This window comes from Astatotilapia calliptera, chromosome 15 (genome assembly GCF_964374335.1).
Source record: "Astatotilapia calliptera chromosome 15, fAstCal68.1, whole genome shotgun sequence".
Classification (NCBI taxonomy): domain Eukaryota; kingdom Metazoa; phylum Chordata; class Actinopteri; order Cichliformes; family Cichlidae; genus Astatotilapia; species Astatotilapia calliptera.
In genome coordinates this window covers 23,385,538-23,403,757 of record NC_137436.1, presented here as the reverse complement: position 1 = coordinate 23,403,757, position 18,220 = coordinate 23,385,538, and the positions used below count along the sequence as shown (strand labels likewise).

Sequence of the window (18,220 nt, the reverse complement as noted above, 5' to 3'; positions counted from 1 at the left end):
GGGGTACCGTCAACATATTAAATAACCACTGATAGAGTGTAATGAAATGTAAGTGGTGGATATGAGGAATGTTTCTCATCACTGACCTGACAACAGAGCAGACGTTGTGTAGGCAGGACTAGTTCAGAAACGTTGTGCTGCATGCTAAAAGTCACTGTTTTTGTCCACTTATCTGGCACTGATGTCTTTTCCATAAAGTGTGTTGCACTTTAGTTGCTAACTTTTTGGGGTTTTTTCTGTGTGCGTGTCTCTCTCTCTCCAGTTTGTGGTGTTTACTTTCTGGAGCCTCTACCTGTATGACAGAGAACTGGTCTACCCCAAATTACTGGACAACTTCATTCCTCAGTGGCTCAACCACGGCATGGTGAGTTGGATTTTCTCTACAGATGTTGTGGTTCAACTGATCATACGACTTACTGAGATTACAACACATAAGGCAGAGCTGTAGAGGTAGATGGTGAAGGAAAGTGATGAGATGCAGTAAATGTATTTAAATTCATTGGATTAATATAAAGCAATCATCAAGGTCTGAAAGAAATGGAAAGAAGGAAATTTTCCTCTTCTTCTCAACTTTAGATAAATAATAATGAACACTGAATGATTAAAGAAACAAAGAATTGCTCAAATTAATAATTAAAAAAAGTCACTGAAGGCAGCTTTTAAATTCTGCTGCTATCTGCTGATATAAGTTAGTTTCACCAGTGTAATACAAGAAGCCATTCCTTTCATCCACACATGAATTAAAGGTAACGTATTTCCATATTTTTCCATGATAAGAATCATTCTCCTGGCCTGGAGTAGTCCAAATTAGAGTTGAGTGCTTCAAATTAACTGTAAAATTATTTGGACACATACCCATAGAAACACATTTTTTTTTCTTCGTAGCTTCTTCTGTATGAAGGGTATTTACTCAGTCTTGAGCACATCAACATGCAGTTAGCCAGAGCAGCTTTTCCTCACAAACTTTTTCAACATGAGTCTGGGATGTTGGGACCAATTATTCAGCTTTTCTGGGATTCAACCATTTGTATTGTAACGGCTTTATCTAACCTCATAATACATCAAAGAAGAACGCGAGGAACATGTAAGTTTAATCTTTCCTTTTTAGGCTTTCAGGTGTAGGATTTTCAGATGATAGTGGGAGTTTAGAGTTGGATGAAATAAAAGACCTCAAAATGTGCATTTTAGGAATGTGATTTATTTTGACACGGCGCACCGAGTGAAAGATAATTACCATTCAAAAAAAGGTTTCCTGTCTTCTTTACACTTTTGTCAGCACATATTTTGAAACCACCATCTGCCCGCCCTGCTCTGAAATAGGTGTTTTCCCTTGTGAGGGAGAAGTGAGAAATGAGAAGGGTATCCCCAATATGCTGATAGGCTTTATATAACTTTAATGGAAGGTTTGGTACTGATGCATACTCAGTATTCACCCAAGCTGGTGATACATCTGTTGAGCAGAAAAGATTGTGGAACATATCTGAGCAGACCAGTAAAACCATTTCATGTTTGGGAACTAGAGTCCTCCCCTTTTCTAGAGCTGAAATAATAGCCTAAAGCTTAGCCATTAGCATCCTGGAGCCAGAATTAACCATGAGCATCAGCGAGTGGTAGAAGCCTGATCGGCAAGCTGTGTGTATAAACTGTATGGATGCACTGTGTAGACTAACCGCAAACTGCACATCAAAGTTATAACTTCATGAAGGGGTCCAGTTGAGTTATTAGAAGTAGCTGATGCAGCTGGTGAACCACATCGCTAATAATCCAAACGTTTTAAATGAGTGAGTTGGTGCAACATCTGACCAATCTCTAAAGACCAAAACCGTTAAACATGTTTATTTCTGCAGTTACATTAGCTTTTTTAACATGAGTGTCTGTGGGGATTGACATACATTTTTGAGCCAGCCTCTAGTGGTCATTAGAGGAACTGCAGCTTTTGGGACTTAATTTGAACCATTAAGATTTCTTTCAGTCTATGTCAGGGGTGCCCAATCTCGGTCCTCGAGAGCTACCGTCCTGCAGCTTTTAGATGCATCCTTGTTCCCACACACCCGAATCAAATGAATGGCTTGTTATCAGGCCTTTGCCAAACACGATGGCATGCTGAAGAGGTAATCAAACCATGTGATTCAGCTGTGTTGGAGTAGGGATGCATCTAAAAGCTGCAGGATAGTAGCTCTCGAGGACCGGGATTGGGCAGCCCTGGTCTATGTTGTTCATAGGGGTCACTGAAGCCTATGGCAGCTCTCATAGAGTGAAAGGTGGGGTGTACACGTGGTTTGGTGGTCACAGGGCTAACACAGAGAGACAGCTACATGCTTACATCCACACATGTGGCTGATTTACATTCACAAATTAACCTAACAAGCTTGTCTTGGGACTGTGGAAGCCTGAGAACCCACACAGACTTCAGGAAAGTGTGAAAACTCCACACCGACAGGCTGTGTCTCTGTCTAGTATTGTGCACTTTTACAAAAAGACATTACAAGTTCTAGACTCATCTGATTTGAAGCTGAGAGGGAGAATTTGTCCCCAAGTTAAGAAAATAAAATGGTTAAAAATGTGATCCCATTTGTCTCAAGTCAGGGCTAAAGAACTTTTAACTAAATTGAGGACCTCTGTGTAGAATAATAGATGTTCAAAGACGTAAAATGTAAAGCAGAGACAGGCAATGTCTAAAAGTTTTTATATTTTTTGCACAGTATCAGGCACTTTGGGTGAGCACATCAAGTGCAGGACTCATACATCTTTCCCCTGGCATGCATTTGCCTCAGGACTGTCATGGGAACCTGGAGGATGTTTGAGAAACCCTCTCCTCAGCCTGCTGTGGAAGAAGTGGCACTAAACAGTTGTATTGATTGATGAATCGCCATATTAGGTTTCTGTATGGCAGGACATGTAAAGCTGGTCCTCCTTGGGTTATTAGTCATGTCAGTGGATCATAACTCCATAAACCTTGATAAATCTTATCAGTGGAGAACACTGGTGCTGGTGAACCTCTAAATTTGAATAGAGCGAGCGGCGGGTCGCTTTGATTTGTCATCTAGAGGAAGCAGGTTTAATCTCATGTTTAGACAACGACCAGCACACCACACCTCCTGGCTGATAGTGCTGTCAGCTGTGTGTGTTGTGAGTGATAATCGGAAAATTTTCCAGAACTCTGTCTGTGATATGCAAAACCCCATGAAACTTCCTGCAGCCAGAAAGTGATCCACAGAGGCGTGTGAGGTGATCGTTCCCGTTAACGCTTGCTGAAATGAAAAAGACAAAGATGGTGTGTGTGTGTGTGTGTGTGTGTGTGTAGTTTGATGTATCATACTCCAGGAGTTGATGTAATAGAATTGTTGCTATGGTGCCATCGCCAAAGACCAAAACAACCAGAGCACTACCAAAGCCTTCGTGCATGCGTGTCCCTTAGACACAGAAAACGTAAGGAGTCTTTTGTGTGTGTGTGTGTGTGTGTGTGTGTGTGTGTGTGTGTGTGTGTGTGTGTGAGTCCAAGTGTGGTTGTAAATATTTTGCGGTATTCCATGGTATCACTGTTGTTTGTTTATCTGGGCTACCACGGCAACCATATGGCCGTTCCCATTGGAGGAGGGAAGGGTTGAGTGATGTTGACCGAGGGAGAAAGAGGAGACATGATATTGTAATAATGTGTCTGACTCTCACAGCTAGAAGCTAATTGGAAGTTAACAAAAAGAAGATTGCCTGCAGGCTCGTAACTGAACTGTCGTGATTTATCCGCTGTTTGCTAATGCTCATTATGCAATGAGTTTATACACACAGATTGCAGATTGCTTTCTTTTGTCATTTGCAGGCTTGGGTTTGGGATTAAAGTTAAGTATGTTTCCCCTCAGTTGACTGCACAAGGGGGATGGGTGGGGTACAGAAATGAGTAAGAGACTTATTTTGCCCTGTTGTTTGATTCAGATTAACCGTGCTTGGGATGCTTTTGCTAAACTTGCAGTAATAGAATAACTAATGTTCTCTGCTATTTTAGCAGTGCTGTGCAAAGTGGGGTGGATAATTGGTGGCAGTATCAAGGACAGGTTTATCAGCCAGGAGACCATGGTTCATTTCCTGTTTCGAATGTGGTGCTCTTTGTTTCTTTAACTCGTAGATTCATTTTCTTTTCATCTTAGTTTTACTTGGTTCTCATCCCGTGACGGGGCCCTGAGACTGTGGTACGCCACCCTTTTGGACTTTGGTGTTTTGCAGCTTGTCCTCCTTTTTACTGTTGCTTTCACTCGTTAATTTAGTTAAGGCGCAGTTTTTGCAACTTAAATTTTATTTTAATGTCAATCTTGACCCATTTATAAGTGCAGCTCAAACTCTCATTTTTCCATTTTTAAGATGCAAGAAAATAAAAGCAACTGCATGAGAGGAAATCAAAAAAAAAGAAAAAAAAAGCCCTCTTGCTTTTAAAAAAAGATTTATCAGCTGACTGATATTATCGCCTGATATTAGCTGTTTGTTGATCTGTCTGTTGATTTCTGTATTTTACACCCTTCGGCCATGCTTAGAGTGTTGACATTGCAACGTTGTATGAAAGTAAAATATCACCCGATATATCAGAATCACTGAATATTAGCATCAGTATCAGTCTTAAGTATGCTACATTAGGTGGGCTCTAATAAATCAGTCCTTTTACTAAAGGGATGTTCATGTATTTTATGTAAAACCAGCATCTTAGATACATTTTTTAAGCCCTGGATGTGGACTGGCTTGGTTCTGCATTATGTGTAAGAGGAGGTAAGAATTCAATTCAATTCAATTCAATTTTATTTATATAGCGCCAAATCACAACAAAAGTCGCCTCAAGGCGCTTCATAGATACAGAGAAAAACCCAACAATCATATGACCCCCTATGAGCAAGCACTTTGGCGACAGTGGGAAGGAAAAACTCCCTTTTAACAGGAAGAAACCTCCGGCAGAACCAGGCTCAGGGAGGGGCGGCCATCTGCTGCGACCGGTTGGGGTGAGAGAAGGAAGACAGGATAAAGACATGCTGTGGAAGAGAGACAGAGGTTAATAACAGATATGATTCAATGCAGAGAGGTCTATTAATACATAGTGAGTGAGAAAGGTGACTGGAAAGGAAAAACTCAATGCATCATGGGAATCCCCAGAATTAACTTCATATACCAGAGAAGCTGATGAACCATTAACTGCAAGAAAATTAATTTGTTTTATTGTTAATATTCAGTTTAATAAAAGAAAAATTCCTTCTTACTCACCATTTAAAAGAGAGGTTTGTTTCTTTATAATGTTGATAAAGTGAGAGGTATTATTAAAATTGCCTTTTTTTTCTCAAGACATTTCAGACATTTCTTTACACTGAAAGTAACAATTCAGAGGTCTTTTTTATAGGTTTTACAGCCTGCTTGACTGTGTCTAGTGTTTTTATTATTGTCTTACTGTGCATTTCTTAACAACAGAAGACAAAGTGAAACAAGCAAAACAACTTTGGAAACTAAATGAAAATAAAATAAGATAAAGATAATTAAGAACTCTTAAAAGATATAAAACTCTAATAAGAAGCGCACACTGTGAGACATGGTAGTCAAGAGTGAGAGAAAGGCTTCCAAAGAGCATGGCTGTAAATGACAGCGGCACACGGCAGAGGCTCGCACACCGAAGCTGAAAGAAATTCAGGAAATGTGGAGAATATAAGTACAAGGATGGGATCCTGTTCCATCATTGTGCTTAGTGTTGGTGTCTAGGAAAACTACACAAATAACAACAAAAACACTGACCATCATTTATTTATATTTATATCCTTGTATACTTAAAACAGAAGTGTCCCAGCCCCACAGAGGGTCAGGCTTCTCCATGGTGGCCAAAGCAGTGTGTTCATAAGTGTAGCAAAACCAGCAGATTGATAGTGTGTGTGTTTTCTTTTTCTGTTAATCTTGCAGTTTATAAAGGCAAACACACACACACACACCACAAGGTTTCTCCTAGCAACAGGGGATTATAGCCTCACACTGGGTCTGACACCATTGACTTATGGCATGTACACACGCACGCACGCACACACACAGTCATTGCTTTGTTATTAAAGCTCTTCTGGTTCTGGCTGTGGAGTTTCAGTACACACACACACAAACACACACATGCACAGAAGCCTCATTCAGCATCCACACTTAACCTTCATCTCTTGTCTGCTCAGCCTGCATCGTTATCACTCCGTGTGTGCTCGTCAGACTCATTCGCTGTGCCAATGTGAAAACCTATTTTTACCTTTTACATATCATGTGGAGCTGCAGTGATGTCAAATGAGAGGAAATTATCAGAAATTGCTTCTCCACAGTGAGAAGGTGAGCTGCTGCTGTTTTATTATCCAAGACTGACTAATTTCGGAGGCAAGAATTGTGGGTTGATTAAACAAGCAGACTGAAAGCATCGTTTTTGATTTGGGGAAATTGAAAATGCTACTTAGGCTGCAGGTTTTTGCCAATTTTACTATTACAGTTATTTAAGGTGCAGTACTGTGCAAATGTCTTGAGATACTGTAATTTTTTAGGGCTTTCACTTCTTTTGTCTTACTTACCTTTAGTTGATGCAATAAAGCAAAGAGTTAAGTTTATCAAAACATTTTGGGCATTTGGCTTCATTAAAGATCAGTACTCTGGAGTAGGCTTCAGAAGTAGAAGATAGCTAAAAGAAACTTTAATATTGGTGTTAAATATGCAACTTATTCCAAGAAAAACATCATGCTAAATACTGGCAGTGTTGCCGCAGGATCATTCAAGTTCACACACGTTTTCAATGAGTGATAGAAAGTGTAACTGGATTGTCTCTCTGTGACATGATAAGCTCCTTTAGTTGGAAAGCTGAGAAAAATGTCAACAGGAGACTTATCTTTTGATTTTCAGAGTTCAGCTTGAGTTCAGTTAAAAACCTTTATCAGTGCAGGGTTAAAAGACTAAGCAATGAGCTCTGCATCAGCTGCTTCCCTCTGACTGCTTAAACTCTAAAGCTGTAACTATAGGGAGGGAAATATTTCCCCCCAAACCCACTGAAGTTTATTTTGAATTCTCTTCAGGTTACAAAAGTTTGCAAAGATATGAAAAGTGTCAGTTTAACTTAATAAAAGAGTCAACTTGATGTTATTGTGGAGAGTTAAGAAGTTGTGTTGGTCTAGAATGGCACTCACTCAATATTTTATACACCAATCATATATTTCTCATACATTTAAATAAACACATGGGAAAATTAAACTGATCAAAGTGGACACGGCTAGTAAAACGAGCTGTAACCAGTTAATACTTTCATCATCAGTTACTCTGAAAGAATAATACCCACCACAGTATCCCTGGATACAATGAATGCAATCATGAATTTTATTTTTTAAGGTTACCCAAACATATTCATTTCAGAATTCATCCGGCTCCTTCTGTCAGCAGTCACATCATCAATAAACCCTTAGTGGGTTTATCCTAAGATTTTTTTCTCTGTACTTTGCAGGCTCTTTAAGTGTTTTCTGGCAAAGTCTAATCTGACCTTGTTGTTTTGGGTGTAGCCAGTGGTTTGCACCTTGTTGTAAAACCTCTGTATTTCCATCCATGAAGGCATGTCTTGATTGTAGACTTGGAGAATGAAACCTCCAGTGAGGTAGGTGCACCATATTCTTGGATTGTTCAGCTGTTGGGAAGCGGGTTTTCCTTAACCATGGACAGAATTCTGCAATCATCCACATTTTCTAGGCATTTGCTGTTGCTTAGCTGACGTTCCTTCTTTGGATCTAATATTTCCAGTTCCTGTGAAATGCTTCCAAGTGCAAGTTTACCTCAAGATCTCTTGTCTGCTTAATTTGTCTTGGAATAACAAGGAAACAGGCCTCAACTGGTCATGATACTGGTTGTCAATCAATTGTTCAGTTACCTTTGAGCTTCTGAAAACAGAGGACTGCTCTGACTAAAAAAAGGCTGTAATTTGTAATCAGTAATGTAATACTTTTTTAAGTCTTTGAATTAAAACTGAAAGTCTGCACTTCAGTCACATCTTGATCGTTTAATTTAAAACCCACTGATGATTGCAGTGATGCAAAAATTACCAAAGTTGCCTACTTGTTATACTAACTACCACTTGAGTGTCATAATTTCAGCCGTAGCACCTTTCTCAAGAGCCAATCAATAGCATGGTTAGTGTTTCTCGAATAAAATGTTTTCTTTTGATTTTGGTGAATTTCGAACTTGCGAGTCAGATGGTTTCCTTTTAAATCCTTTCCCACAGTAAAGCTTTTTTTTCTGATGCGTCAGTTTCAGCGGTTCGTTGCCGCTGGAAGATGTTTGACCTCGCGAAGCTGCCCTCAGTCATGTGACCCCACCCGGCCCCCAGCTGTGTATTTCTGTGTGAGATGGTTTGTCCCATTTTTAGCCCCAGACCACAGGATCGCACCACTGCTGTTTGCCGGCGAGGGGGGATTTTCCACGGAGGCCGAAAGCTGGCTGCTGGAGTGTAACCGCAAACCTCCTGGGGGGAGATGGACATAGAGAGGGTGAGAGAGAGAACAACAAAGGAAGAGACACAGGAGCAAAAATAGAGAGCGAGAGGGACAGAGGGAATAAAGGGAGTATTATTTACGCGTCCTCTCAGCAGATACTAAACTTATACTTGACCGGGAGACTGGAATTCCTCTGAGGCGCACGGGGGAAAAATGCAGCGTCAGGACATTTGCTTGTGTGTCTGTGTGTACAGTACAATGAAGGAGGAGAAACCTAAAATTTAAGACCCTAGGAGACAGAGCTATATTGTTACTCAGTTTGTGCATTCTTGGCATCTCCACGCTGACCTTTCCGAGTGCTTCAAGGGAAGCCTGAAAAGGAGTCAAGGTCAGGCTTTGACACCGCGGTCAGTGTACAGATCAGTGCTGCGTTCACAAATAGACACTCAGAAATTTTTAATTTGCTGTGAAAACCACTTAGAATGTTTGAGAATTGCTAAACTGTAACTGAACGTCAAAACCTTCCGATTCCCTACAGACACAGAAACTAAAGCCATTTTAAGACATGCACAGCAGCCTTGAACTTTTCTGACCCTCTTTGAAAAAGGTGCATGTGTGATATTTGTGGATATATACAGTAGATAGATTGGGAATAATCTGTTGTTTTTGCCTGCTAATTCTCAAGTGCAAAGACTTTGTGATGTCCAACTGCACACATAAGAGAATGGTGCGGTCATTGTCCGGTGAATTCACAGCCAGTGAGTGGGCCTCATGCGTCCTGCTTAAATTCACTTTTAAACACGATATTTAGTAAATGAAAGAATCTGTCACATGGATTAAAATTTTAAATATTTTAATTTAATGGTAAGCTTGTGAAAACACGCAATGACATACTTAGGAGTTATTTTTCAATTTTCTTTTTATTATTTGCAAGCTTCCCTCGTTTCGCTCCACTTAATTTGCGACTTTGATTAGAAATGAATCCGGTTTCATTGTTCGTGCACCACATGTTAGCTAGCAAGAGACCTTGAAACTGCTTAATAGCACTGTGGCCAGACTGGACAATTTTCTCCAGTTTCATTCAGAAGCATTGACTGAGATAAACAAAGTCTACATGTTTGTATTGCACCGTAGTGTACATATATAATCATCGTGATCAGCTCATTAGTCCAAATGCACTTTGTGGTTCTTCAGAAGGCTGTAAGCTGCAGCGAGTATGGGTATGTCACTTGTTTGTAGCCTGTGTAGCTTTCAGGGACTTTAGAAATTATGCATATTGGCTGCATTATTATATAATCATTTGGTGTTATGCAAGCATCTGATTAAAGCCTGGCAAGCCACAAAAGTCATGCTACCGTTGATGATTGAAGGAAAGATTACCACTTACTGATTTCCTTGCTGTTTTTTTCTTTTTAGATTCATTCGTTTATTTGTAAGGTGGTTGTTTTGAAATGTATTTATGAACTGTAAAAAAAATCCAGCACCAGCCATCACTTAGCTCTGTCTGCTCTTCAGTCTGGCTGTAAAGCCACAAGATCAGCTAATCAGGCTGGGAAAAACGAAAGTGATGCTAATCAGTGTGGGCCACTCCACTTATTGATCTGATAAAGATTGTTTTCTGTAAATGATGCAGTGTTGTTACTTACTGGCATGTATGCTACATACACATCCTGTCTCTCAGACAATGAGAAGTTTAATACTGAACACTTAACACTGAAATTCTGCTGTAATCTGAAGGTCACTTATTGTTTTCCTGTGTCGAAATGTATATACTGATTTATTTGAGACATTTACAGCTCACAAGGTAGAGCAGAGGGCTAAACTACAAAAAACTCAGCCGATCATTCTGTCTTAGCTGAAGCAACTTAAGCAACTTAAAGAAGTCCAGACGCTTTTCTTTGCAAGCTCCTTTGACTACGATGACCTGGATGACTGAGAACCTTCACAGACATGTCTGAAACCCATCTGAGATAATGGCAGAAGTTATCAACTTCCTCTGTTAAACCAATCTTTCCGCTTCAGGTTCTCACATAAAAATGGCATTTCATATGATTGTTTCTGCACAAAATGATCCCACCTACAAAGCCAAAGATGTTGTCGAATGTTGATGATAAAACGGTGAACGTGGTGCGCATTAGCATTCGTACCTTCTGGCCCTTGCGGCATGTGAATATAAAGAGGAAACCATAAATGGCAGAAATTATTTACATTTTAAGGCTACTTATTTTTAACCATATGGATCCTTCATAATTTACTGCTTACCTGAACTTTATGCATGAGTAACTAAGGTGGCACTTGAAAGCGTTCAGTTTCTGTCACTGCAGCGACTTTTCTCACACACCAGCAGAGATCATCTCCTACAGTGAACCTGCTGAGATACGCTGAGTCACTCGCACAGGAGCCGCTAATCTGTTACTTTGTTGAGTGAAGCGTGGATACTGTTGCATAATTGTGTAGCTAATTGATTGAATTACAGTTTTGTTGTCTTTTGCGCCTCTGTTACAGCTGTTTCTTCAGTTTGTGGCTGGGTACTCCATTTTTAGCTGTTCACATTGATGCAGGCATTTATTGTTTATGAATTTCCTTATAAAGAATTCTTATAGGAGAAATGCACCAGCGTGTACATCCACTGTAGCCCACAGCATCGTACAAACAGCATCACTCCCAGCTGTCCGTCTGGGAACATCATCCCATTGTAACATAACAAATCCGACAAGCTCAACTGCTGGAGACTAAAAGGCTCAACTGTTTGACACTTCTCAGGTTAGGCACGCACACACACACACACAAACACACACACACACCGATCGACAGCTGTGCTCCTCTGAGAGCAAGTGAAGTAAGAGGTTTAAACTCTACTGAGACAATTATGCTTGATTTTTGGTTTGTAGGCATGTGTGTGAGTGCCCCCTGCTGGATAGTAGTGCACACTAGTGGACTTTAATAGTGGGATGAAATGATTGAATTAGTGATGTTTGGTGGATTATGAATAAGACAGATGTTACAAGCATGCAGGAAGTGTGTGTTTGTGCGTGTGCAAACAGCTGTGAGTGTGTCACATTAATGACAATTCTCATGTGTTTTTGTGAGAAATGGCTTCAGAGAAAATAGCACCACATGTCGTGACCTCCATTAAATGGCACTTTTGTGTTTAGATGGATAACTCTGGTGCCTGAACACACACACACACACACACACACACACACACACACACACACACACACACACACACACACACACACACACACACACACACACATTCTGTATTTAGAGATGAATGAATAATTAAAAACAGACCAAACCAGTGACAATTGGGGTTACATGTAATGTAAAAAGAGTACAGGGATCTTATTTTATTTATTTTATTCCAGTTTTTCTGGACTTCTGGGACTGCAGAAATGAATCAATTAAAGAAAATTAAACGCTGGTGGATAGTGTGTTATTTCCTTGTTTGTTTTGCTGGTTGGATAAAGGAATACAGAGCAGAATAGAGTCATGGCTCTGTCTTCATAATCGAGATTTTTCCAATAATGGTGATGACAATAATAATAAAGTGTTAGCTGTTTATAGCTTGGCTGCTTTCATGTGCAGTACCACAAATGGCCATTAGGTGGTTGTTTCTAAATAAAGGAACTTAAGCTTCAATCAAAAAGCGTTTTAAAATCCTTTCGTTTTTTCTTATCCACGTCATTATGACTTCAACCTTATCAAGCTGGTAAAAAAATTAAATCACAGTACGAACAAAAAAAATATAATGAAGTCGTTTTCAATTAAATTAACTTGAAAATGAAACTTTTAGGATATCATCTCAGTCTTAAAAATCTTCAGTCTCTACTCCAGCCATGTTAATTATCATGCTAGTGTTTCCGTGGCCTTCAGCACCCCAAGGTTAAAACTAAGCCGTAACCTTCTTGTCCTGTAAGGATTGTAAGATTTGTGAACTTTTTTTCCCGATGTTTTGTGTAACTGTGACTTTTTGAAACTGGAAGCCTTTGGTTTAGTAATATAAAATAATCTTTGAAAAGGAAAGCACTTCTTTTTCAAAGATTTAACTAGCTTCAGCAGTCACTTTACCATCTTTCGATTTAAGTCTGCACTGAGCCTTGTCCATGATGTAGCTGCGATGAATATTGGGTACAATATGCCAAAAATGGCAATTAGTTCCCTAATTCCCATTTTTGCTTTTGTTGGTTTTGGGTAGTTCAAGAGAAACCTCTCAATGAATGCCAGAAAGATGTTTACTGTTTTGAAGCTATCCTTACCTTCATCTGTTCCCCTCTCTTTCGCTCAGCACACCACTGTCCTTCCCTTCATCATCATCGAGATGCGGACCACCCACCATCGGTATCCCAGCAGGTTGTGGGGTCTGGCGGCGGTGTGCTGCTTCGGTGTGGGATATATCCTCTGGTAATGAATGTTTACTCTTCTCAGCAGTCAATAAATGCCGCGTACACCACACGTCCTAAATAAGTAACAAGTGAAGTGCCTTGACATTTAGCAGTATGGGAGAATTAAAGGTGCAGTATGTAATCAAACAACAATTCCGTATGTTTAGCTTTGCGGTGAAATCTACTGGTTTTATTATGCCACAGAATACATTAATAGTCAGTGTAGCATCCAGTCTACCTCTAGTTCAACTTAAGCCAAAGGACTACAGTATAGTAACTGATGTGTAAAATAAAGCCCATCAATATCTCTGCTTGCTCAGGACATGTTGGGTGCACCAGGTGACGGGCGTGTGGGTGTACCCGGTGCTGGAGCGCATCGCACCCGTAGCTCGAGTCGCCTTCTTCAGTGCAATGATGGCAGTAATTGGTGTCTTCTATGTCCTCGGAGAAATCCTCAACAGCTACATCTGGGAGAAACCACACACAGGTATACACACGCACACACACACACACACACACACACACACTGGGCATTTATATCTTGTGGGGACATCTGATTGACATAATGCTTTCCATAGCCACTTACCCTAACCCTAAGCATCAAAAATGAATGCCTAATGCTGACCCTAAACCTACCATAACCATAACCCAATTGTAACCCTGACACTAAAACCACATTTTGAGTCTCAAAAATCCCTTCAGCTGTCACACATCGAGGGCTAAATTCGTAAAACATCCTTTTGAAGTAATAAGAAATAATAAGAAATAATTTTGTTATTTTCAAGTTGAATAAAATGTGATTCAGAACCAATCGAACGTTGTAAAATAACGGTCACTAGATACAAGCTTCTCAGAGACGACAGAGTCAAAATCAGGCTCCAAGCAGAGATCTGAAAACACACAAGGACAGACGCTTAAGAGCGGAAACCTTTTTATTGTTGCCGTAAGACAGAACCTGCGACTCTGTAGCTGCACGCTGCTCTTTAGCAATAAAACAAGTGTCATTTTCACTCATCATTGCTGTAAGTGATTCTTTCCATTCTCTACAGTGCATCTGTAAGGATTCATCGCACTTCACTTGGTCCACATTTGACTGTGTTACAGCCCTAATCCAAAATGAGTTAAATTCATTTTTTACCTCAAAGTTCTACACACAGTACCCCATAATGACAAAATGTAAAGAGTTACCTTGAAATTCTTGCAAATTAATTTAAACACAAACAAAACTAGGCACCACTTATCACCTGGTGAAGCATGGTAGAGGCTCCATGATGCTGTGGGGAAGTTTGTCATCATGAAGAACTGGGAGGCTAGCTGGGGTCGAGGGACATGTGAGTAGAGCAAAAAGAAAGACATCCTTGATGGTAACCTGCTCCTGAGCACTCTGGACTTTGGACTGGGGCGAAAATTCATCTTCCAACAACAACTCTAAGCACACGACCAAAATAAGGAAGGAGTGGCTTCAGGATCCTCTCTGAGTGCCGTTGTGCGCCCCAGCCAGAGCCCAGACTTGAATCTACACACCCCATCCAACCTGGTGGAGCTTGTGAGGTTCTGCAAGGAAGTATGAGAGAAACATCCCATAAATATGTGTTCCAAGCTTTTAGCTTCGTACTTAAAAAGAGCATGCTTCAACAAAGTATTAAGCAAAGACTCTGAATACTTATGTGTATGTTACGTTTTTGTTTTTAATACATTTGCAAAAACTTCAAGCTACCTTTTTTCACTTTCAAATGATGGGGTGTTATGTGCATAATTTTAAAGTTGAATATAAAGGCTGTAACATAACAAAATATGGAACAAGTGAAGTGCTGTGAATACTTTCCAGATGCACTGAAAGTGCAAAAACTATGCAACAAATACACAGAATTTTACAAAAAAGTTCATGTTTTGACAACTAAAATGCGAGTCACAGTCTGTGTCTATGACCTGGTTCATTATCCTCTTAGTTTATCTGAAGCTCAGTTGTGGTGTTTAGTATTTAAAAGGTTAGTTTTGAGTCCCCCTAGCTTTGGACTCTAAATCCAAACAACAGTGGACAGATTTCTTGCTTTCACCACCAACACTGCTGGCTTAGCGGCATGCCTGGTCTGTGGGTGGACCTGAGTCAAAATTATATTGAAAGTGTCCTGATAACTGACCCGAAGCAATTTCCTAGAAACCTGTGCAATTTTTTCTGTCAACGTCTCTGTTTCAATCAGTATATCAAAAGTCTTGTCCGGCCTCACTGTGCGCAGATTACAAATGCAAAGGTCAAACCAGTTCTTCCAAATAATGCAATCGAACATCTTATCCATATCCTCATTTCCTTCTGATGAGATTATTGCAACTCATTGTAAACATGCCTCAGTGATGCAGCAGTTTCCTGTCTACAGTTAGTAAAAAACACAGCAGAAATATCGCTCACAAGCACTCGACTCCAGCCCTCGCAGAATTACTCTGGCTTCCCATCCGCTACAGAATCCAATTTAAAATTTCACTGATTACTTTAAAATCACTACATGTCGACCCTGAGTCCCTCAGATCAGACAATCAATTCCTGTTATAGATTCCAGGTCTGGGCTGGAATCTGGCTGCTTTTTGCCGTTTTGGCCCAAACTGTGGAACAATTTTCCTCTTACGATCAGCACAATCAGTTCCCCTCAGTAAATAAACAAAACAAAATGTGGAGGCTGGCTTTTGTTTGATGTTTCATAATAATTTTGTTCAAGCCTCACGTTTACTCATTTTACGTACTTTGTAATGTTTTAACACTGCTATTTATTGTGGAGCACCTTGTGAGTGCTTTGCTATAGAAATGAAGCTTGTCACTGTTATTTTTGTAGTATTTTCAAAGCTATTCTATTTTATTTATTATTAAATTAGGTCACTTAGTTTGATTAATTTGCACAAAAACATGTATCTTTATAGTAACTGACTGTGTGTTCACAGCGTGCCTATACATGAGCATTTCTTCTTAAATGCAACAAAAACATAATATTATTTAAAATGCACAGTTAAAAGGACCAAATAATCATAAATGCGCTCTGAAGAGTAGCCGCACACCTGCTCATTAACCTGTGTCACCTACACTCTAAGGACCAAAGGTGGCTCTGTGCGGGCTCATGTTTTTGCTCAAAAAATGCTCAGATTTCTATTTTTTGTAACATAAAGGTCACCTGCCATCTTTTTCACTAAATCTGGCCCCTTTTGTCTCCGTCTCAAAGAAAAGGTCAAAGGTGAGTGATCTTCAGAATCGTTTCAGAGGACTGCTCCTGCCCCGCGCTCACAGGACAGCACCAGAACACAAACAAGCGACATCTCTGGACGTGGAAAAGACACGTACTTTTTGAACTCTATCCATAACATTACGCAGTAAAAAGAAGAAGACAGATGCATCATCGATTAAATGTAAATAAGGAAGAAAAAAAGGTAATGAATGAGAGCTCATCTTTTTGTTTGCTTTCTTTCGTTTCCTCAGAAGCGAAAGCTAAGCATCCATCCTGCAGATCGAGGACAAAACATGGACGAAATATGCACATACATACATCTTCATAAAACATAGGACATCAACTCTGACATGCAGCAAACACGTGTATGTAACACATGTATGCAGGGAAAGGAAACACACATTAATGGGACTTGTTTTTGTGGAATGAGCACATTCAAGTGAACAAATTTCTTTATTAGCTTCTTCATAATGATTGAAAACCAGTGCTGTGTTGAAGATTATTATTATTATTATTAGTGCTATTCATCCTGCGCTCTCACTACATGTGTGAAAGAAACTAGAGGTCGGTAAATTATCAATAAAGTCTGATTTAAAAATACTTTCTTTCTTCATGTGAATCCAGAGTTGCACTCGATGCTGCAAAAAACCAAAGAAACTTACGAGAACAGGTTCGTCTTGGCTGCGAGTTACAACCGCAGCAGCTCTGTGCAGAGGCTGACTGTCGATTTAACAAACTGTTCAAAGTTCAAAACATATTAATAGCAAGTCACAAGACAGGAAATACAGCCACACTTTACATGATGACCTGCCTGATTGATGCTGTTGGAGGCCACTGATAATAATCAGGACAGCTGTAATATGGCGTTTACAGGTATGTCAAATGGTGACAAAGGGGGCAACAGAAAGTAGCTTTTTCCTGGCAGTTATATTGAAGTAGTGGATCTAACAGAGTAGTTAGTGCTCTCTGCTCAGCTGTGATGCTTGGACTCGTTTACCATACTCTGTCCTTTTTAGTGTGCCAATCAGATTTATGTCAGTACTACCGAATACTATAGACCAGAGTCCATCTGATTTGAAGAAATACCGCAAGACCATGTCACGGGAGACGAGGCTTCCTGCAACAACATCAGCAAAGCTGGCGACACATCTAATCAAAGAAACACCTGGAAAAAAAAAAGGTGTCTGAAAGCTGAATATTGTACTTGAGACTGAAAGACAGATTCATCAAAGGTCCTCCAATGTGTGTACTTCACTACATCTGTCGCCAACAGAGATGGGCAGTAATCCAATTACCTTTTTTAAGTAACGAGTAAAGTAAGGGATTACTATTGCAAAAAAGGTAATTATATTACTGTTACTTTCCCGTAAGCACGCTGCGTTACGAAACCGTGATTTCGTTTGCGAGAGTGTTTTATGACAATGACATAAACAAGTGCGACGTTCGTGACAACAGCTGTGTGCAGATCAAAAATGGATGATATATCGAGTGCGGGAGAGAGGATGAGCGTGCAGCGTTTGAAGCGTGGAAGTACTGACCTTACTTTGAGATTGATTCTGTAAAAGTGACAAAAACATTAGCGTCCGCTGTTCACTGCGTGGGAAGAAAACGATTTTATTTTATGTGCTGGAATGTGCAGAAAATAGGTTTAAATGATAAACTAATTTCTTCCAGTCAGAGAATGTTGCATATAATTTAATGTTTGCTTCATGCATAAAGTTAAAAGATTAAAACTAATAAAACAAGTTTTAAAAAGAGACTTTTCCATTTGATTACATTTTATATGATGGATTATGCAGAAAAAGTAGAACTGGGCTGAAAGATCCATCGCTTTATCACTTATTCAGATTGTGTATCATGTTTTTAAAAAGTAACTAAGTAACTAATTACTTTTGAAAATAAGTAATCAGTAATTAGTTACTGATTACTTTTTTCAAGTAACTCGACCAACACTGATATAAGAAGTTGAACCCATGGATGATGGTGAGATTCATCGACATCTTCTTCAACAAATAAGGTAGTTTGATAGGAAATAAGGTTTATTTTGAATTTGATATCTGCAACATATCAGATTCATTGTCATTTAAGATTCAAGCCACACCCCCTTTTTCACTTTATGTGCCTTTTCTGCAAAAATGAATGATACATTTCTCCTACTGTGTCACTTAACACT

At 39.7% G+C, this 18,220-nt stretch overlaps 1 protein-coding gene across 1 annotated transcript in view; it reads left to right on the top strand.

Moving 5' to 3' along the window:
* Positions 1–16,647, top strand: part of aig1 (androgen-induced 1 (H. sapiens)) — a 31,249-nt gene extending 14,602 nt beyond the window's left edge. The window contains exons 3-6 of the mRNA XM_026142339.2: positions 263–364; positions 12,742–12,857; positions 13,159–13,325; positions 16,045–16,647. Of these exons, the coding sequence (XP_025998124.1) occupies positions 263–364; positions 12,742–12,857; positions 13,159–13,325; positions 16,045–16,064 (405 nt within the window). The 3' untranslated portion in view covers positions 16,065–16,647. The remainder of the gene's footprint in view (positions 1–262; positions 365–12,741; positions 12,858–13,158; positions 13,326–16,044) is intronic.
* Positions 16,648–18,220: the final 1,573 nt, after the last annotated feature.